General features: G+C 39.5%; 1 protein-coding gene across 4 annotated transcripts in view; it reads right to left on the bottom strand.

Moving 5' to 3' along the window:
• LOC116979769 (serine/threonine-protein kinase 25-like) overlaps positions 1-23082 on the bottom strand; it is a 68633-nt gene that overhangs the window by 23503 nt on the left and 22048 nt on the right. For all 4 annotated transcript variants that reach the window (XM_033031540.1, XM_033031537.1, XM_033031538.1 and 1 more), the window contains exons 2-4: positions 8506-8736; positions 6121-6177; positions 1006-1114 (exon numbers count right to left, since the gene is read on the bottom strand). In XM_033031540.1, coding sequence (XP_032887431.1) covers positions 1006-1114; positions 6121-6177; positions 8506-8736 — 397 coding nt within the window. The remainder of the gene's footprint in view (positions 1-1005; positions 1115-6120; positions 6178-8505; positions 8737-23082) is intronic.

Genomic DNA, 23082 nt, shown 5'->3' with positions numbered 1-23082 from the left:
GTTCCTGGTAGTGCAAATTTCCTGCTTTTAGAAGGATCCTGGTACTGCTTCTTGTTTTTCCTCCTCACCAGCTTTTAAGTCAGAAAATGGAAATCAAAACAAAGCACATAATTATTTGAAAAGTCCTATAAACTGCAATATGACTTCCTGACTTTTATACTCAATGCCCCGACTGATAAAGGCAAGCATAACATATACCTTCTTTACTTCTCTATATGTGTTGCCACTTTCAGGAACTTTGGTTTTGTACCGCGATCCCTCTCTACATCAAAGCTATTAACGTTCTTGCCATTAACTGTATACTTTCCCCTTTTTTTCCACCTCCCAATGTACAACACTGCACACTAGCTTGGATTAAACTGCCATTTCTCCACCATTTCTGTTGCTGATCTATATCCTGTTGAATACTTAGACAACCTTCCCCATTGCTCACAACTCCATCAATTTTAGTGTTGTCTGCAAACTTACTAAGCCACCATCTTTCTTTCTTTATAAGTTGCTTATATATATTATTACAAACCACTAAGGTCCCAACACAAAACCCCGTGGAACTGCAGCAGAATAATACCCTTCCATCACAACCCTATTCAAAACAATCTTAAAACTTATGGAGTTGTGATCACTGTCCCCAAAATGCTCTGCCACTGAAACTCCAAGAACCTGACCAGTCTTGTTTACCAGTACTATAGTATGGTCCTTCCTCAAGTTAGATCATCCATATGCTATTTTATAAAACGCTCTTAGATACACCTAACAAATTTTGCCCCATCTATGTCTTTTGCACTGAGCAAGTCTAAGTAATTATCAGGGAAGTTAAAGACATCCACTATGGCAACTTTCTTGCTTTTGCATAATTCTGTAATCTATCTATACATCTGTTACTCTGCCTCACCTTGGTTATTGGAAGGCCTATAGTACAATCTCATTAGAACGATTGCAACTTTCTTATTTTTGAGTTTCACCCATATCGCCTCATTGGACAAACCCTCTAGAATGTCTTCTTACCTTTAATATCTCTATGAATTTTCCGTTCCGAGTGCAGATAGTCTAAACCTTTCAGGATTTCCCGCAGAATTGTGGCAATGTACGTCTCCTCCAGAGGGCCTGCCTTTAGCTGCAAAGATCACACAATGCATTAATCATACTGATGGGTGATGAAGCACACGTGATGAATAATTGAACTACACTGTGGAAAGACCACTGGTTCAATTGACAACCTGTAATCATAAATCTCAACTGGCAATAGTTACAGGGGTTAAGAATTAGCTCAGTTATCCTGGTTACAGCCAGTAACCGCCCTGCAAGAACATGTAGGTAGTATTGCCAGTGGAAGCACCCACTGGTCAAATACCACAAAGAAGCCCAATATTCCAGATCTAGTTCCTTGAGCTTATGCTGGGCTTTACAAGGAGGGTTTAAAAGTCCAAAGAGAGGTGAGAGGTAGAATGGAATGAAAATTAAAGTGAATGATAATCTGAAATCCATGATCACCCCTGTGAATTGATTGTAAGTGAACTGCAAAACATCTCCTAATCTATGTTTTGTTTTTACCAATGTAGATAAAGCGCATACTGTGAGCAATACACTAATTTAGGATCTGCAAGTGAATTCCGCTCACCTGGAAGCAGTGTTTTGGGCCCTGGATGTTGGGAAGTTAAAGAGCAGGTGTTGCATTACTTACGATTGCATGAAAAAGTGTTGTGTGAATTGACGTGGATGTTCAATGCGTTAAAGAATAAACCAGCAAATCAGGGAGAACTGTCCAGTTGGAATGCTGAATGGGGAGTTATTTCTTTTTAATTACTTTGCAAAAATTTCTAAACACCTGTTTTTTATTATTTTTATTATGGGGCATTGTGTGTAGATTGATGATAAAAAAAAAAAATTTCATCCATTTTAGAATAAGGCTGTAACGTAACAAAATGTGGAAAAAGTGAAGTGGTCTGAATACTTTCTGAATGCACTGTATGGGAGTCTGCAGGGTTGTAATAGATTAAAACAGAAAAAGATCCAAATATTCAACTGGTCAAGCAGCATCTGTGGAAAGAGAAACAGAGATAATATTTCAGGTCAAAAAGCCTCTCTCAGAACTGAAGGGCTTTTATTGGACATTAGCTGCTAACCAATCCCGCAAGATTGAGTAGGTGGCATTGAGAGAGTCAGAGATACACCATGAAAGCAGGGTGGAAACTGGCAGCAAAAGTGATGAGATTTTGTTTAGTACTGTAGCAGGCCATGTTTTCTTTAATTTTATATATCATCACTATCTTTTCTCTGGATAGTTTATGATATACCTTAATTCTCGTCACATCAGATTTCCCCTCCGAGGAGCCCCAAACTTACTCTGCTTGCTTCTACCTCTTACCACAGATCCACAAATAGGACTGCCCTGTTAAATTCATTGTTCTGCCTGCATCTCATATCTTTACCATCTACTTTTCCTGCACTTCCCACCTATACCTGGGACACCTTTAATGCTCTCCACCATTTTGACAACTTCCAATTCTCTGATATCAACCACCGCAATGTAATTATGGATGTCCAGTCTATATACACCTCTATCTCTATAGATAACTGGAACATAGATCCAACAGTTCTTCATCAATACTCTCATCCACATGGCAGGAATTATACTGACCCTCAACAACTCATTTGATTTTTCCCACTTTCTACAAATCAGCTACAAACGCATTTTTGTTGGCCATGTGTACCAATCCTAGATCTGCACTGACACCCATTTCTAACTCTTTCAACCCTACATCAATAACTACATAGGTAAAACCTCCTGCACTCATGCGGAACTTGTCAATTTTATCATCTTTGCCACCAAGTTTCACTCGAACCCTCAAATTCACCTGAATTACCACTGAAACTTTTCTGTATCTCAGGCTCCTTGGGAGAAAAACTATCTACTTTATACTATCAGCTGCCACAGCTACCTCCACGTACTCCATCTCCCTTTTCCTTCGTTTCTCCATCCCTGTTACATCGGATCTTAAGATGAGACTCTGCACATTAGAAACATTCTTCTTCAAGTAACATGGCTTCTCCTCTTCCACGGTTGAGAGCTCTCACACGCATCTCCTCCATTCCCCACATTTCGAGGTTAGATGTCCTAAGGAGTACGAAGGTAGATAAATCTCCCGGGTCAGATCAGATGTATCAGAAGACATTGCGGGAAGCTAGAGATGTCTATACAAATCATCGTTAGACATGGGCGAGGTACCGGATGACTGGACGGTGGCTAATGTTGTGCCTCTATTTAAGAGTCACAAGGAAAGCCTGGGAACGATAGACAAGCGAGTCTAACATGTAAGTAAGGTAGTTAAGTTACTGGAGAGGATTCTGAGGGATAAGATATATATGTATTTGGATAAACAGGCTGATTAGAGATAGTCAACATAGTTTTGTACGTGGGAGATTGTGTCTCGCGAATTTGATGAGTTTAAAAAAAAAGATATAATCAAGAAGTTTGACAAGGGCAATGTCGTAGACGTTGTCTATATGGAGTTCAGTAAGGCATTTGATAATGACCCACAAGGTAGGTTGATCCGAAAGGATAGATCGTATGGCATCCAGGGAGAGCTAGGTGATTGGATACAGAATTGATTTCATGGAAGGAAACAGAGGATGGTAGTGGAAGGCTGAAAATGGCATCACATGCAGATAGTGGTATAGCCTTTGGTACATTAGTCTTCAACAGTCAGGGTACAAGGTGGGATGTTATGTTATAGTTGTACAAGATGGTGGTTAGGCCGTATTTGGAGTAGTATGGTCAGTTTTGCTCACCCTGCTATAGGAAGGATGGCATTAAGCTGGAAGAGGTGCAGAGAAGATTTACAAGGATGTTGACAGTGCCTGAGGGCCTGAGCTGTAGGGGGAGATTGGGTAAGCAAGGGCTATATTCCTTGGAACACAGGAGGCTGAAGGGTGATCTAATAGAGGTGTATAAAATCATGAGGGGAATTGATTGGGTGAATGCACATTTTTTTTACCCAGGGCCAGGGAATCAAGAACCAGACATATAAATGTGAGGTTATCCATTTTGGTGGCAAAAACAGGAAAGCAGACTATTATCTAAATAGTGGCCGACTAGGAAAAGGGGAGATGCAGCGAGACCTGGGTGTCATGGTACACCAGTCATTGAAAGTAGGCATGCAGGTGCAGCAGGCAGTGAAGAAAGCGAATGGTATGTTAGCTTTCATAGCAAAAGGATTTGAGTATAGGAGCAGGGAGGTTCTACTGCAGTTGTACAGGGTCTTGGTGAGACCACACCTGGAGTATTGCGTACAGTTTTGGTCTCCAAATCTGAGGAAGGACATTATTGCCATAGAGGGAGTGCAGAGAAGGTTCACCAGACTGATTCCTGGGATGTCAGGACTGTCTTATGAAGAAAGACTGGATAGACTTGGTTTATACTCTCTAGAATTTAGGAGATTGAGAGGGGATCTTATAGAAACTTACAAAATTCTTAAGGGGTTGGACAGGCTAGATGCAGGAAGATTGCTCCCGATGTTGGGGAAGTCCAGGACAAGGGGTCACAGCTTAAGGATAAGGGGGAAATCCTTTAAAACCGAGATGAGAAGAACTTTTTTCACACAGAGAGTGGTGAATCTCTGGAACTCTCTGCCACAGAGGGTAGTCGAGGCCAGTCCATTGGCTATATTTAAGAGGGAGTTAGATGTGGCCCTTGTGGCTAAGGGGATCAGAGGGTATGGAGAGAAGGCAGGTACGGGATACTGAGTTGGATGATCAGCATGATCATATTGAATGGCGGTGCAGGCTCGAAGGGCCGAATGGCCTACTCCTGCACCTAATTTCTATGTTTCTATAAGTTTAAGGTGAGTGAGGAATGCTTTTAATAGGAACCAGAGAGGTAACTTTTTTCCACTTAGAGGGTGATGGGTATATGGAATGGACTGCCAGAGGAGGTAGCTGAGGGAGGTACAATAACAACATTTAAAAGGCACGGACATGTATATGGATAGGAAAGGTATAGAAGTCTACATACCCAATGCAGGCAAAAGGGATTAGCGCCAATGGGACATCTTGTTTGGCATAGATGGGTTGGACCAAAGGGCCCGTTTCTGTGCTGTATGTCAATGGCTATGGTAGTGAGCTCCGCTACAAATGGAGACACCAAGCGTTGACTAGGTGTCCATTTCACAGAACACCTTTGTGCAATCACAACCTTAATCTCCAACCTGCTCGTTACTTCAATTCCCTTTTCCATTCCAACAACAGTGTGATATACTCAGCATTCTCCACTGTCATAGTGAAGCCAGATGCAAACTGGAACAACCATTTCAAATTCTGCGTGGGTAGCTTATATCCCAAAGGGTATGAACAATTAATTTTACAATTTCAGGTAACTCACTGCCCATGTTCATTCACACCTTTTTCCCTTCTGTCTCTTCGTCATTACCAAGATCCATTACTCTCCCCACATGTTTCCCTCATCACCCTCATACTTATTTACTGGATTTATTCTACATTACTGCAATGTACCTATCCCCTCCACCACCAAGCTCCATCTGCCCTTCATCCCTCCCTTATCTAATTCCACCCATCACCTACCAGCTTCGGTCTCACCCCTCCCTCATACTTCCATATACTGGCAACCTTCCTTCTATACTCTTCGTCCTGATGCAAGACACGAAGCATTGATCATCCCGTCACCTTCTCCAATGCTGCTCAAGTTACTGAGTTCATCTAGCTATTTGTATTTTGCTTCTGGTTCCAGCATCTGCAGTCTTATTTTCTTCCTTAAATCTGTTTTAATCCGTCCAGCAAATTCCATCCAAAAGTTCAAATCCATAGCAACAGAGCACACTATTTATCTAACCAGGCCCGAGCAAAATGTGAAATTAATATTTAGCATCATTGGGAACACTGAGCCTGGATAGTGTATATAATATTGCAACAAAAACAGAAAATATTAAAATATACATCATTCAGGTAGAGAAGGTAACTTATTAAAGTGGTTAACAAGCCGTCTTTGAACAAACGCATGTCTACAGTGAAGCTTTAGTAGTCCTGTAGCATAATTTCAAAATAGCTACCAAGTTAAGACATACTAAGACAAAGTACAATGGAAACATATTTAAAAGATGTACTTACCAAGTCTAATGCAGAGCCTCCACCAAGATATTCCATGATTATCCATAATTTTGTGCCCTGGAGATCAAACGAAAAACATCTAACATTAACAACTGTTTTAATAATCAATTGCCTAACTTTAACTCTTAACCCATTCCTGTTCAAACAGCAAATAGCAAATTCAGCAAAGAACAGTAAAATTATGAAGGTTTTATAAATAAAGCAGCCAGTTTCTCCAGGAAAGATTCTCTTACACTAGCAACAAAATATTCAGCAACGTTGTCCTTTGAAATCGCAGCAAAAATCATGTTTCTATGCAGAATCTCACTTATGAACCTTGTCATTATTTGTTTTCTGCCTTACTATTTTCTACTGAACAGACCAATACCACTTTTCCTTTCAATTTCTTCATGCCTTTTAAAAAATATATCATCCCCATCCTTCTCTGGATGATTTATGAATATTTTTTCACATTACTCCATCTCACTCATTTTGTCACCTCTTGTTCTTTTTCATCCCATTTCTTTCCGACACCACTTTCGTATGCAATGCATACACTCCTTCCAAAACTTGTGTTATTCAATATTCTACTGTTTATTTTATAATTTCTTCTAATGTTGGACATGTTAAATGCTTACATCTCTCGGGACTGAATTCCATTTGTTACTTTTATGCTAATCTGATGAGTTAATTGATTTCGACCCTCTACACAAATTGCATAAATGTATTATCTCCAAAGGAATTAAATTAGACCCCATACAGTTGTCTAAATCTATGATATATCCAAAGAGCTGGCTACGCTAAATCTGGCAGAACCACTGTATATACCATTCATGCCAACAACCCTTGATTAATCTGTACAGCTTTTATCTTTTTTTCCCTGATGACTTTCCCACCACTGATGCTACTGTTGTATCTTCATTTATGTGGTCTATCCTCTTGTACCCTTTTATAAGCAGTAGTATTTCACCAGTACCTTTCCAAAGGTAATATTACAGTTGTTATGGGGGATTTCAACCTGCAGGTAGACTGGGTAAATCAGGTTGGTACTGGGGGTCCTTGTTCATCCGTCAATGAAAGTAAGCATGTAGGTACAGCAGGCAGTGAAGAATGGCATGTTGGCCTTCTTAATAAGAGGAGTTGAGTATAGGAGCTAAGAGGTCCTTCTGCAATTGTACAGGGCATAGTGAGACCACACCTGGAGTAGTGCGTGCAGTTTTGGTCTCCAAATTTGAGGAAGGACATCCTTGCTATTGAAGGAGTGCAGTGTAGGTTCACAAGGTTAATTCCTGGGATGGCGGGACTGTCATATGCTGAGAGAATGGAGCGGCTGGGCTTGTATACTCTGGAATTTATAAGGATGATAGGGGATCTTATTGAAACATATAAGATTATTAAGGGTTCGGACACACTAGAGGTAGGAAACATGTTCCCGATGTTGGGGGAGTCCAGAACCAGGGGCCACAGTTTAAGAATAGGGGGTAAGGAAGAGAGGAAGAGGTGGAGCCAGTGGGCTGAGGGAGAGCTGAGAAGGGGAGGAGATAGTAAGGACTACCTGAAATTAGAGAAGAAATTAGAGAAAGATTTCCTTCACTTGATTAACTTGTGTGGTTAAGTTATTATTATTCAATTCAGTCATACACACAATTTTTGAGGAAATAAATGTTTCCAAAGATGTAACTGAAACACCGTGCATCTGTATTTTTGTGCGTCAGTCTGATAAGTATGGGTTAATGGCAAGACATCAGATATAATGAAGAGGGTAAAGAATTAATATCAACTAAACTTGTGTTTTTGCATCGTAACTGATACCCCTTCTCTTGTGCCTGGATTTTGCCTTGAATTTTCAGTCCATCCAAGGCATTTAATTTTTTTATTTGGCTGGATATTCCACACAATAAAATAAATTGAGGAGAAAAGTTTCATGTTGTTAATCATACAAATTGGATATCTATGAATATTTAGAACATTCACAGATAAATGTTAGAAATCTGCATCAAAAATTGGAGTAGGAAGTGCAGGGTGATGTTTCAGTACTGGCGGAGGACTGCACTGTCAGAGGTGCCATTTTCTGGGGGAAGTCAAAACAGGGCCCCTTCCAAGGGCGGAAGTAATAGTCTACTATGCTTTGAAGATAATTCTTCCACTACTCTTTACTAAGCAACTAACCCTCAACTACATGTCCAGAGCTCAGCAAGTTCAAGCCTTCTCACCAGACGATTCTCAATGTTAATGAACCCCATCGCTATATTTGTCAAGAAGAAGAGTGGAGAATTTGAAATTTACTTTTTAATATATTAAATAATGGAAATTAACAAGCAAACTCTACTTTGAAAACTATGAATACAGATATGCTGGTTTAAATGGCATGGTGCCGATGTCTGATTTAACAATTCCTTTACTTGCCTTTAGGTAAGAGCCATAGTACTTGGTGACATATGGACTATCACATTGGCTGAGCACTGTAATCTCCTGTTGGATGTCTTCTATCTCGTCCTCTGCCTCCTCCAGATCAATGATTTTGATTGCCACAACTTCTTTACTGTGGTTCTCTATTCCTTTGTATACTTCACCAAAAGAGCCTTTCCCAATCCGTTCCTGCTTTGTAAAGAGCTCCTCTGGGTCCATGCGTGCATTCTATGAGAAAATCACAATGTTATTCTGTTTTTAATCTAAAGACGTAAAGTATTGTAATGGTATGACACAACATTGGCTTCCATTTCCATAATTGTTTGTGCCCTAAATACCAAACCATTTACAATATTATGCAAGATGCAAGGTAGATTTTAAAAGATAAAGCTTTAGTATTTCACTGAAAACAAATATGCTGGACATGACTCTTACATGTGCAATATAATCTTTTAAGTCCTATGAAGCAGAAAAACTGAGGACATTCAATCACTTGAGCCTGTTCCAGAGTTCAAGAAAGTAGTTAAACCGTAACATAATCAACCCCAGATACCATGATATTTATTCTTAGCAAAAGCACGAATTCTTGGAGAAGCGATTTGTAACTCCCTGGAAGAAAATATGTTGTTTATCGATAATCTTTCCCTTACTTTCTTACCCAAATCATAAAACTATCCAATTTCACTAATTTTCAATTTTGGTAACCATTGCTTATGAGGTATAACTTGAAAAAAAATTACTGCAGGAGGCATAGTAAATCTACTCTGCTACTCAATGTGAACATGGTTGAACTTCCACATCTACACGTATTTCATATTCCTTTCTATGTTTATACCACATGGAACAATAAAATTGCAAACACCATTTCCACTTCAATCACCTGATCATGTAGTAGAATACTGCATCCATCTGAGTGGACACCGCAACGCGCGTTACACATCATACACACAAACGTACATTGCAGTGGACAAAAGGTTTGGTGTCCCAGAAAACGAACATTACATTATTAGTGAAAACCAAACATTTTCACCAATATGATCTAAACGGTACATTACCTTATGGATTTGAGCTATATCGATGGCCGATGATTCGTAAAGAACGTTTGATTTGGGCAGATTTTTTTACTAAGTAAAATGTCTCCATAACGGTTGTTGTGGAGCTTCGCGAAGTTGACACGAAGGAATGAAGTTAGCAACTTGGCCCGTACGAAAGGAAAACTTTGATGACCAATTTATGTCCAAATTTTTTTTAAATTGCTTTTAAAAAGTCGGAAAATATCGTAAACGGTCGTTGCGTTTTTGACACCATGATGTTTTTGATATATTAAATTGGAAAATAAGAAAAAAGAATTAACCCGCCCAAAAATTGCTACAACCATAGGATACCTCGTTGGGTTTTTGAAAAGCATTAGAGGTTTGGAGCCTCCGTGATTTAACTTACCCCGATAACGGTCGTTGTGACATTGGACACCAAGCACAACGACCGTTACGGAATCTTTACTGTACGGTATTATCTTTATGTTACTGCATTTTTCTTCTGGTATTTATGAAGATATTTCCCTAGATCATTATCAAAACGTATATGTATGAGGGTCCATATGAAGTTTATTTATGGATTAAATATTCATGACTAAATGTGCAGCATTTTTAATATCACATTTTGGTGTTAAGATTGGTGGTAAAACGATGAAGATTCCAGTTTCATTTGGACCTTTACTGTACGGTAATTCCAGTTTCATTTGCCCTACGTGTTGCAATAGCAATCCGCCCTTCCCCTGCTAGCTGAGCCATTGTGATGTCATCACTTGAAGCTGGTGATTTTGAAATTCAATGTATTTTGAATTTTAAAAAACTTTAATCAGTAATAAGTCGAGAAATAAAGCATAAAATGTTCAATGAAAGTGATCTCTGCCTAGAGGGGGGAAATGTGAATCAGAATATGCAAAAACCTTGTGAAAGTTGGCATTTTTAAAAAACATATTTTTTTTATTAGAAGCATATACATATCATAACCAAAACACAATTTGTTTATCAATTACATATTAACACAGCTTCTATTTACTTGTTTTTTTATAGATTTTTTGAAAGATAGAGCTATAGAAAGAAAGGAGGGAGAAAAAAATTAAATAAAAGAAATTACCAATAACACAATTTTGGAGATGGGTCCGTAGATTATAAAGTGTAATTATTCATCCAATCCTGGATTCAAGTTTCTTTTTTTTCCAGTCAAGCTTCCATGCTGGACCAATTTACCCTTTCAGAAAACCAATAAATGGAGACCATATTTTAGCAAACAATTCTGGTTTGTCAATTAAGGCAAGTCTAATTTTTTTCCAAGTGTAAGGTCTCAGACATCTCCATAATCCACATTTTAATTGTGGGGGTTGTTGGGGTTTCCCAAAATTTTAATATTATTTTTTCCCCAATTATTATACTATAATCAAGGAAATAGAACCAAAGAAACTTTGTTGTAAGTTTTAGGCTTTATTCTGATATTCCTAATATTATTAGTTTTGGATCAGGATCCAATTGGATATTAACAACTTCAGAAATAATTTGAAAAATATCCGTCCAGAATTTTTTAATTTTTATACAGTTTACAAAAGTATGAGTTAAATTAGCTTCTAAATATTGACATTTGTCACAGATAGGAGAAATATTTGGAAAAATTATTTTTAATTTTGTTTTAGAATAGTGCAGTCTATTAAATTGTATTACAGTACTTTAAATTGTATTAAAGAGTGTCTGGCATTTAACGAGCATTAATGTATACGTTGTAAACTTTCATCCCATATATCTTTCATTATAGGTTGAGCTAGTTCATTTTCCCATGCTTGTCTATATAGTTCTGTTGACGGGACCTCACTATCTAAAAGAATATTATAAATGTGAGATATTAATTTACCTGTGTTAGGATGTTTATTCAAACATTCATCAAGGATCTCTGGCTCTCTAGTTCTATAATCTTGTGTATGTGATTTAACATAACCTCTAAGTTGTAAATATCTAAAAAAAATATTTGAATGTAGTCCATAATTCTGTTGTAACTCCTGAAATGAAAGAAAAATACCTTTTCTGTAAAGGTGTCCCACCTTTTTAATTCCATAATTTTTCCATTGTGCAAAACCTTTATCCAACACAGAAGATTTAAATGAAGGATTATTTACAATGGGGAGAAGGAGTGATAAATTATCCAATTTTAAAGTCATTTTTAATTGTTTCCAAGTTCGTAAACCACTATATATTATCGGATTTTCACTATAGGTTTTTTTAATTCAGTTTTGTGGGAACTAACAAAATCGAGCCATTTCAAAAGGTAACCAATCTTCCTTTTCCATCTTTAACCAATCTGGTTATTGATCCATATCTTCCAACCAGAAGTTTATATTTTTAATATTAACTGCCCAAAAATAAAAAATAAAAATTTGGTAAAACTAATCCTCCATTCATCTTGGATTTACATAAATGTTTTTTACTTATTCTATGGTTCTTATAATCCCAAATAAACCTTGTAACAATAGAATCAACTTAAAAAAAAAAAACTGGGAGATATATCGGAATTGATTGAAAAAGGTACAGTAATTGTGGTAGGAAAATCATTTTTATGGCATTCTACTGAGCATTGAGACGGGAAGTGTTTTCCAACACTGAATATTCTAAAGGGGGGAAATATATTTAAATAAAGAAGTATATTTCTTAGTCACATAAATTCCTAGATATTTAAATTTTTCGTAGACTATTTTAAAAGGAGATTGTTGCAATGTATGTAGGTTAAGTACCGTTATTGGCATAATTTCACTTTTGTTCCAATTAATTCTATATCCCGAAAATGAGCCAAATTAAGTTATAAGATTTAGCATGTTTGGAATGCTAGTTTCTGGGTTTGTAATGTATAATAATACATCATCTGTGTATAAATAAATTGTATTAACTGTATCTTTAGTATTATACCCATAGATTTCTGGATGGGCTCTAACACTTTCTGCAAGTGGTTCAATAGCCAGGGCGAATAACAACGGAGATAATGGGCATCCTTGTCTACAACCTCTAGATAAATTAAATTTGGGTGATAACATTTGATTTGTCAATATTCTAGCTGTTGGGTTAGTATATAGGAGTTTAACCCATGTACAAAACTTCTCACCCAATTGAAATTTTTCCATCACCGAAAATAGATGGGACATTCCACCTGATCAATTGCTTTTTCAGCATCTAACGAAATAACTGCTAAATCTACATTAGCTATTCTATTTGAATATATAATATTAAATAATAATAAATGGTCTCAGATTATAAAATGAATAACGTTTTGGGATAAAACCTGTTTGATCGGGATGTATTAATTTATGAATCACTAAACTTAATCTATGGGCTAAAGTTTTCGTTAATATCTTCTGATCAGTGTTTAAAGAGCAATTGCTCTATATGAACCTGGATCCTCAAGGTTCTTATCCATTTTTGGTATAAGTGTTATTTAGGTGAGGACCTCAGAATGGATTGGTGAGAGGTTAAAGATGTCTGCAGCTGGTCTGCACAAGTCCTGACTAAAGGGCCTGTCCCATGAGCATGCGACTTGCATGCGGCAAGCGCGACCTAAAGGGCCAGTCCCACCAGCATGCTCCTGCATGCGGCAAGCGCGACCTAACCAGAAGCGGGAGCCGCGCAGAGGTCGAGTGAGTGACACGGCGTCGAGGTGGCTGCGGGCTGGCAGGCCGTTGCCACGCGGAATTTTTAAACAGTCAGTTTTTCGGAGCCCGATCGGGACCAGCTCCGCACAACTCCATACGGCTCCGGCGATCGAAGTGGGACCGGCCCTGCAAGGCCGTACGGCTCAAGCGACCACGTTAGGTCATGCTTGCCGCATGCAGGCGCATGCTGGTGGGACTGGCCCTTTAGGTCGCGCTTGCCGCATGCAGGTCGCATGCTCGTGGGACAGGCCCTTAACACTTATATTTTTAAAGCTTTAATTGCAAATAACATGTCAAATATAGGATGAAATCTTCAGTGAAGATGATCACTGCTAGCTGAGCCATTGTGATGTAATCAGTGAAAGCTGGTCGTTTTCAAAATCATTTGATGATTTTAAACTTCTTACTTACTTTTAATCAGTAATAAGTCGAGAAATAAAGCATAAAATGTTCAGTGAGGGTGAGCTCGGCCTCTAGGGGGGAAAATGTGAATCAGAATATGTAAACATCTTGTGAAAGTTGGCATTTTAAAGCTTTAATCGCAAATGACGTGTCAAATATAGGATGAAATCTTCAGTGAGGCTGATCACTGCTAGTCGAGCCATTGTGATGTCATCAGTTGAAGCTGGTCGTTTTAATTTCAAAGTTTTTTGACTTTTTTGGACTTTTAATCAGTATTGAGCTAAGAATGTCGAGAAATAAAGCATAAAATGTTCAGATAAGGTGATCCCGGCCTCGAGGGAAAATATGTCCTTCGGAATATGTAAAAATGTAATCATTACTGCGTCGTGTTTTTGCGAAGATGTAAAGACAGCCACATATACACACGTATAAGATCAGACTTTAAATAAGTATATGATAGATAGTGTAACAATGGAGGGCATGCACAAATTGGGGCCAGTAGTGACATTACCTAGCATCCCCAAAACCTTATTACCTGAACCAAAACACAATATTTATGGTAATGATGCATGTGGAACATATGACCCTTAATATTAACCTGACACTTCCCCATCCCATAAAAAAAACCTGTACATTTAGATTCCTGTACCTGCTCCTGCTTTATCAGTCCATTCAAATGATCCCGAATGCTACAATAAATCTATCTATGACCATTGCAGAGCCATTAAGGATGCCAAGAAGGAATTCTGAACCGAATTAGAGTCCCAAAGCAATGACACACATTCCTAGATTGTGGAAAAGCTTGCATGCATTAACAAGCTAGTCTGGTAGTATCGATGGCAACAACGAGTACTTTCCTGATGAGCTCAATGCTCCATCAGTCTAGGGTGCATCTGTGCCGATGGTTACGGTGACAGATGCAGGATTAGCCTTCGTGAAAGTGAATCTGCAGAAATAAACTAGTCCACATGACCGTGTATTCATGACTTGTGCAGACCAGCTGCAGACATTTTAAACCTCTCACTAATCCATTCTGAGGTCCTCACCTAGAGACCCTGAAGAAGGGTCTCGACCCGAAACGTCACCTATTCCTTCTCTCCAGAGATGCTGCCTGTTCTACTCTAGCATTTTGTGTCTCCCTGCTGATGTTCTCAGTCCCCCACTATGCACTCACGGCTATGCGGCCAAATTCAGCTCTAGCCCAGTCCATCACACAGACTGACTTCATCTACTGTTCACACTGCCTCAGAAAAGCAGCCAACATAATCATAGACGTGTCCTACTCCGTTCATTCCTAGGTTTAGGTTCATTATTGTCAAGTGTACCGATGTACAGTGAAAAGCTTTGTTTTGCATGCTACCCAATCAGATAATACTATACATAAGTACAATACAAGGGAAAGATACAGAGTGCAAAATATAGTTCTCAGCATCATAGTGGAACAGTTCCATAGACAACGTTAAATGTCCGCAATAAACTTGCTGAATTAGTTTGTAAGTGTTAAATTAATTTGACCAGACATAAGATAATGTGTTTTGGTAAGGGAAAGAGCAGCATTTATTTCTTGGACAATAATTGTATAAATGGGGTAGAGTAGTGATCCAGAGTGAAATAAAGCAATTCATTAAAAATAACAAAGCAAGTTTACTAACTTCGAAAAGTAAATGATCCACAGGATAATATTGCATTTGCATTGTAAACCATATGAAGAACCACTGTATAGCAGGCAAGATATTTTTGAGATTAATAATTAATCTATTATAACCAAGGAACTATAGAGGTGATTGATGGTCATCGTGGACTTGGTGAGCCGAGGGGCTTGGGATTGGACATTGGGGCTGCACCCCCCCCCATCATGCATGTGATAGGCAGTGATCCTTCAGTTTATCGGTCCTGAGTGCTGCCTGGCCTTTTCTCCGATTCTTGATGCAGAATAATGGCTGACAGTAACCGGTTGTCAACAACAGCCATAAGTCAATATCAGTATTGGTAGGTATAAAATGTTTCTTTAGTGAAAGTGTTTTTGCAATTTGAACTCTTCTCACCAGAGCCCCCACAGCTTTTGTAAATTTTTGCTTTTAATTGTAATCCTTCCATAATTTTATCTGCCTTGTTCACAATTCAGCTATTTTTTGAAGTTAATTCAGCAATTTAAGTCGAGGCTTAAAATTCTATTTGTTTTACAAACTGTAACAACGAACAATGACAGCAATGTTAGCAATGATTGTAATGTCATAGATCTCATATCTATGACATTAAGGAACAACATAATTACATTTAAAAGAATTTTAAGGACTAACTGAACCAGTGTTCAAAGATATCTACATAACTCTGTGGATTCTTCTTGTGGTGAGTGAAATACTACCCTATATCCAGTCAATTTTAAGATGATTTTGTATAAGATTGTGGATTGCTCCATTCTTTTGAATTTTATTGGAATGCAATATTTGAACCCAAATTTTTTGAGATGCTCAACTGTCCAAAGCTATATATTTTCCAATGTTGAAATACCTAAAATATTAAATGTTAAGAAATATTCAATATTGAATAAAAACAATGTTTTGTTGATTTTGAAATGCGAATATAAAGTACTTAGTGTGGTAGTAAGCCATACAAACGGTAATTACTCCCAATTTCAACCGCTGGTAAAAGAGGGACAATTGGTCCAGGGCGATAGTTTGTAGTGGAGAAGGTATTGGGAGATTAACGTTGCATTACAAGACAATTCAGAAAAATGTGTTGTTAAGGCTGACAAGAGCTGGGTGTATTTGTGCTTTATGACAAGGAATCGGCAAAATAGTTGTTTACCATACTGGTAGGCATGGAAGTGGCAGGCCTTGATGGGACTTGAAGAAGCCTCTCCACTCACTACGAAAATAACTCTCAAAGTTATTAATGGCATCCAAAGTTACTCTCGCCTCATTGTCAGAGCTGAATTATCTGTGGTCTTTGACACGATTGACCACATTATCTCTTCCATCACTGCTCAGCTGAGTGAGACTGCACCCATTTCCTTTCAGTCCATTTGATGATTATTGTAATGACCCCTCTCCCACACCATTACATCTTGTGTCTACCAAAATGCTCCAGCTTGGCAAATCAGTTATTTCATCCAGTTTTATTAGGTATCCAACTCAGAAGCTCCCCTTTGATGGACTGAGAAATCAAATCTTGGGAAGACCAAAATCATTCTTTGCTTACAGCCTCAAAAGCATGCCCTAATCGCAAACTTTATTCTCTTACTTGGCAGCTGATCAAATATGAAAATGGAAAATTAGCAGCAAAAAAAAGACCATCGGACAAACTCAGTGGGTCAGGCAGCAAACGTGGATGCAGAGGCATGGTCGATGTTTTGGGTCGAGCCCTGTATGGGTGTTGATGCAGGGTCTTGACCGGAAACTCCAGTATGGTTTCCCCCCCCCCCCCCAACATGCGCAGTCTTGTCTCTTCATTAAAGTTACCAGTCCTACTGTCAGACCAGTTTCGGATCACATTACGGATGGCCTCTCTGGCATTTCTACCTCCTTCACCCAACACTGCCACCGTCTTATCTCTTGTTTTTGCTCAAACTCTCATCATATCTTTGTTGTTTGACATTTCTTACACACTTTGCCAGCTGCCTCAGTAACTTTGAGGTTATCTTAAACTCTGGTGCCCATGTCCCAACTTGCATCTTCTGCATCTCCTGCTCATCCACCAATTGCAATGCCTGATGCAATGCATAGTCTCAATTTTCAAGTTCTTTGTTTACCAGACTTTCCCCTCCTGTAATCCATATAATCCTTTGAAATAAGCACTTGGTTTCCTTAGGAGGTATTGACCACAGGACATATTTAGGTGTTTACAAACAGAACCAGAGGCAATATTAGAAAAAAACTGGGCAATTTGCCATGACCTAGAAGGCAGAGCTGGAGGGAAAAACAAATTACATGGTTAGGGCAGCACAGTGGCACAGCAGTAGAGTTGCTGCCTTACAGCGCCAGAGACCAGGGTTGGAACAGCAATTATTGTGCAGTAAGTGGGGAGTTACTGACTTCATACAGGCAATGGCATCACCAACAAAATAAACAATGCACAATATTGCCCATTCCATGTGGGAAATAGTGTACTTAATGCACCAGGGACAATTCTGAGCTGCAGCAAAATTACAAGATTTTGTTAAATCTATATTTAATTTGCTCTGTGGCTGTGGTTACTGCCCCTCTGAATCCATTAATGTATTAAAGAAAATAAACCAATCCTCAGCTAACAGTTTTACTCCATAATAATATTAAGACTCCAAGGCTTGCAAAAGAATCACACCAATCTCACAGGAATTAGCAAAGGAACAATGAATGAAGGAACCAGAGCAACATTATCAACAAAAACAAGCAATAACTTTGAAATTCAGAGGACTCTAATTTGTATAGTCTATGAAGGCAATTATCTAATCAAATGAACAGTGTACTGCATCCAAAGTGTACTTAGAACCAGTAGAAATTTTATTCATACGCAAACAGGATAATCTCTATATAACTAAAAGTCTTCTGTGTGCGTGTGCTTGTGTGTGTGTTAATTCCTATCTTCTTGCAAACGTTAGGCCACAGCCTTCCCATTTTCACACATCCTACTCACATTTTCCCCGTCGAGGCAATAAACATTTTCCCGTCACATTCCCACCTATATTTCCAAAGTTATTAATTGTTTAAAGTTTTAAAAACAGCCCGAAAACTCTCCCATTTCGGGAAAAAAAAACCGAGTGACGTCACAATGCACTCGCAAGGCAGGACGGAACACTCCAGGAGGGAGGGGTACACCAGCGCTCGCAGTGAACGAGGCATGGCGGTGGCTGCCGGCGCCCGACACCTGGTGGGGAGGGTGGTGCTGGTGTTGGAACTGGAGTGAGGGCCGAGTCCGGGGCTTGGGATGGGGCCGTGACCGGGGCCGAGAAAGAATTCGCCACTGGAACCAAGGACGAGCCTGGGTGCGAGGTCAGGGACGAGCCTGGAGATGAAGTAGGGGACTGCACTGGAGCCCAGGCGGCGGCAGAGCTGACGGCTGGAGTCTACAGCCAGGACCGGGCCGAGTATGAGAACCAGGCTGAGTTCCAGGCCCTGGTGCTGCTCTACGACCTGGGTAGGTCCTGGGGCAGGGAATGGGAGTGAGGGGAGAATGAGGGAAATGGAGAGGGGGGTGGGGTGGTAGAGGGAGATGGGTGGGGAGGGGGTGAGGAAGGGAGATGGGGGTGGAGGAGGGCGATGCCCCCCTCTCTCTCTACCCCTTTCCTCTCTGCCCCTCTCCCTCTCTATCCCCCCCCCTCCCTCTCAACCCCCTCCCCCTCCCTCTCAACCCCCTCCCTCTCAACCCCCTCCCTCTCAACTCCCCTCCCACTCCCTCTCTACCCCCCCCTCCCTCTCTACCCCCCCTCCCTCTCTAGGGATTGAAGAGGGAGTGCTGAGGATGAGGGGAAATGAGCCGCACCTGCGCAGTTGGGGGCTATGCGCGAGTGGTGCAATATTGCGTTGGGGGAACAGGTGAGTGGTGGAATCTTGCGTTGGGGGAGCAGACCCAATGGGTCTGCACTTGGTCTAGTATATCTTATAACTACTACAAGAATTTTCTAAATTTACTTTGATCATCCCGTTTGAGATGACGAATCATTGTAACGTTTTCTTTGACATTACCTACATTGGCAAACCTGGTCAGTTGGTTACTTTAGAAGTCATCATTATTCCGTTGACTACAATAAAAACATAGACAATAGGTGCAGGAGTAGGTCATTCAGCCCTTCGAGCCAACACCGCCATTCAATGTGATCATGGCTGATCATCCACAACCAGTACCCTGTTCCTGCCTTCTCCCTATATCCCGATTCTGCTATCTTTAAGAGCCCTATCTAGCTCTCTCTTGAAAGTATCCAGAGAACCGGCCTCCACCGCCCTCCAAGGCAGAGAATACCACACACTAACAGCTCTCTGTGTGAAAAAGTGTTTCCTCATCTCTGTTCTAAATGGCTTGCCCCTTATTCTTAAACTGTGGCCCCTGGTTCTGGACTCCCCCACCACCGGGAACATGTTTCCTGCCCCTAGCATGTCCAAACCCTTAATAATCTTATATGTTCTAAATTCCAGAGTATACAAGCCCAGCTGCTCCATTCTCTCAGCCTATGATAGTCCCGCCATCCCGGGAATTGACCTTGTGAACCTATGCTGCACCTCAACAGCAAGAATGTCCTTCCTCAAACCTGGGGACCAAAACTGCACACAATACTCCAGGTGTGGTCTTACTAGGGCCCTAGAAGGACAGTAGGACCTCTTTGCTCCTATACTCAACTCCTCTTGTTATGAAGGCCAACATGCCATTTGCTTTCTTCACTGCCTGCTGTACCTGCTTGCTTACTTTCATTGACTGATGAACAAGCACCCCCAGATCCCGTTGTACTTCCCCTTTTCCCCAACTTGACACCGTTTAGATAATAATCTGCCTTCCTGTTTTTGCTACCAAAGTGGATAACCTCACATTTATCCACATTAAACTGCATCTGCCATGCATCTGCCCACTCACCCAACCTGTCCAAGTCACCCTGCATTCTCATAGCATCCTACTCACAGTTCACACTACCACCCAGCTTTGTGTCATCTGCAAATTTTCTAATGTTACTTTGAATCCCATCATCTAAATCATTGATGTATATTGTAAATAGCTGCAGTCCCTGCACCGATCCTTGCGCTACCCCACTAGTCACTGCCTGCCATTCTGAAAGAGACACGTTAATCCCTACTCTTTGTTTCCTGTCTGCCAACTAATTTTCTATCCATGTCAGCACTCTACCCCCAATACCATGTGCCCTACTTTTGCCCACTAATCTCCTATGTGGGACCTTATCAAATGCTTTCTGAAAGTCCAGGTACACTACATCCCTTGTCCATTTTCCTAGTTACATCCTCAAAAAATTCCAGAAGATTAGTCAAGCATGATTACCCCATTGTAAATCCATGCTGACTTGGACCAATCCCTGTAACATCGTTCGTTCTTATACTGGGTTAAAGGAATGTTGATAAAGCTGAAGGTTTCCATGACATTGGAAGCCAGAAGCAATTTACTGCATCTGAACCTACTTTGTGAATAATTTCTCATGAACCTTCTGAATCACATCAGACTTCCTTTGAAGAACATAATCTACTTAGAAAAGTAGTTAATTTGTAAAACAGCTGAGGTAGGTAATTCTAATGCCACACACTTTCTAGGTGTAAAATGCATCATATAAAAGAACATACCCAAGATTGAGTGTTCTTTTTAAGCAAAACATTTTTAGGCCTTGAGTTTATTTTGTTTGACTGATAAAAACAGATTATTCCAAAGACACAGGGCATTATTTTTGCTGATGTAATTCCTTGGCAGCAATAAACACCAACCATCTCCTTAAAAACCCAAATCTCTTTCCATCATCTTTGCCTTGATGATTCCTGCAATTTAAGATTTGCAGCATAGCGTTTTGCAGTAGACTCACAGGGTCTATGACCAAAACTATATGTTGCTGTTGCATAATAATGACATTTCACAAGATTGTACCACTGAACAAAAACATTTAACAAAATATGTTGGCTTACTGGAATCCATTATAAATATTCAAATCACTTTTTCTTTAGCAGGTGAAAATATACAGTTCATCGGATAAGGTTTGAGATATTAAATATGCAATTTAAACCAACAGCACAAACTTTTTATGTGCATAATTAGCAAAAGTAAATATATGGAGTAAGAGAAACATCTGTAATATCCAAGTGTAAATTTAACTTGGTTGTGATGACTCAATTCTTCTGCTGAAACAGGGAAACTTGATCTACATAGGAAACTAAATAAATAACTTCTGTAGAGAAGATTGAGAAAGTGATAGAAAGCAAAGGAACCTCAGCAATGGAGAATGAAGTAACTTGAATGACAGGAGATAAGCATGTAATGCAATCTTATGGGTAGAAAATAACATGACAATGAGGTGGCAGAATATACATATTAGACAAGGACATGGTACAGGCAGAATTGTTTTAATGAATTGTTTTATATTTTCACAGATTAAAATCAGCAGACTAATTGATGCCTGAAATGCAGGCAATTTCTTGAATATGTAAAAATGTTTCTGCAACAATATATTCTATCAACAAACTGGGGGAGTGGAAGTCCACAACGGATTTAGTTATGACTCCATATGTAATTAACAACACTACATTAGTGCTTATCTAATAATGACTACAACATGATCAAATTCAACATGCTGTCTGAAATCAAGGCAGCCAATATGAAGACAGATTTAGGGGGGATTCAATGTAATGGAACAAAGGAGCTAATGCATAAAACAACAGAAGATCAATGGAAGGAAATTGATGTCCTCAGTTTTTACTTTCCAAAGGAAAACAAAACACTAACAACCAAAATAATATTCATGCATAACTAAAGAGCAGAAAGGGGTAACATAAAATTTAAACAAAAAGCATAAGAAAATGCAAAAACCTACACATATCTCTGCATCTTGGCTATAATTAGTGACTAAGCAGACAGCAAGAGGTATAAGAGCAGGGAGAGAAATCTCCGTCAAAATCATTTACTGGAAGTAAACATAGAAAGAGGGAAATACTCTGCAGGTCAGGCAGCATCCAAGGAGAGAGAAATAGTATTAATATTTCATCAGAATTAGGAAAATTTAGAAGTAAAATTATTTTCAAGGCTAAGAAATGTCAGGGAGAGGTAGAGAGAACAAAAAGCTAGATCTGCGGAATACAAGAGAATTGTAGAAAATTTACAGCGAGGGTACTCATTCATTGTGGCTGTGTCAATCATAAAAGCTAGCCAACATAATCCCACTTCACAGCACAAGTCTGCAGTTACGCAGATCATGTTTTTTCCATTACCATTTTAGTATGGATTAGTAAGGATTTCTGCCCTTCCAGTCCCACTACCACTTTCCTGGTGACCCCCCCCCCCTCAGATTCTCTCTAATCTATCTTCCAATTAAGTTAAATTTACACCCTCCTATTTTTCCACCCCTTTGCTATTTGAAGTGGAACCATGCAACTTCTACTTAGTTATCTGGGTCCCCCTTACTTTATGTACACAAATTTCCTCTCAGCCTTCTCTGTTCCAAAAAAACTCAAATTAATCTTATCTAATATTTTAGCTAACAACTTGCAAATATGTTCCATACCTTTTCCCGTGCAATGGTTTATTTCCCATAGCCTGATGACCAGAACTATGAACGGCCTTGTTATTGTGTAGGAAGGAACTGCAGATGCTAGTTTAAACCAAAAATAAGACACAAAAAGTCGGAGTAACTCAGTGGGATAGGCAGCATCTCTGGAGAGAAGGAATGGGTGACGTTTCGGGCCGAGACGTCTAAAGACATCACCCATGACCTTGCTATTGTTACATACAGAGAGACTGAATTACAAAATGGTGGAGATGCCAGCAGAATGACTGGAAGAGGTGTAAGTAATCGATGCAAGTGGTGAGGG

The sequence above is a fragment of the Amblyraja radiata genome, chromosome 13, assembly GCF_010909765.2.
Source record: "Amblyraja radiata isolate CabotCenter1 chromosome 13, sAmbRad1.1.pri, whole genome shotgun sequence".
NCBI classification, from domain to species: domain Eukaryota; kingdom Metazoa; phylum Chordata; class Chondrichthyes; order Rajiformes; family Rajidae; genus Amblyraja; species Amblyraja radiata.
This window is presented reverse-complemented; position numbering and strand designations above follow the sequence as displayed.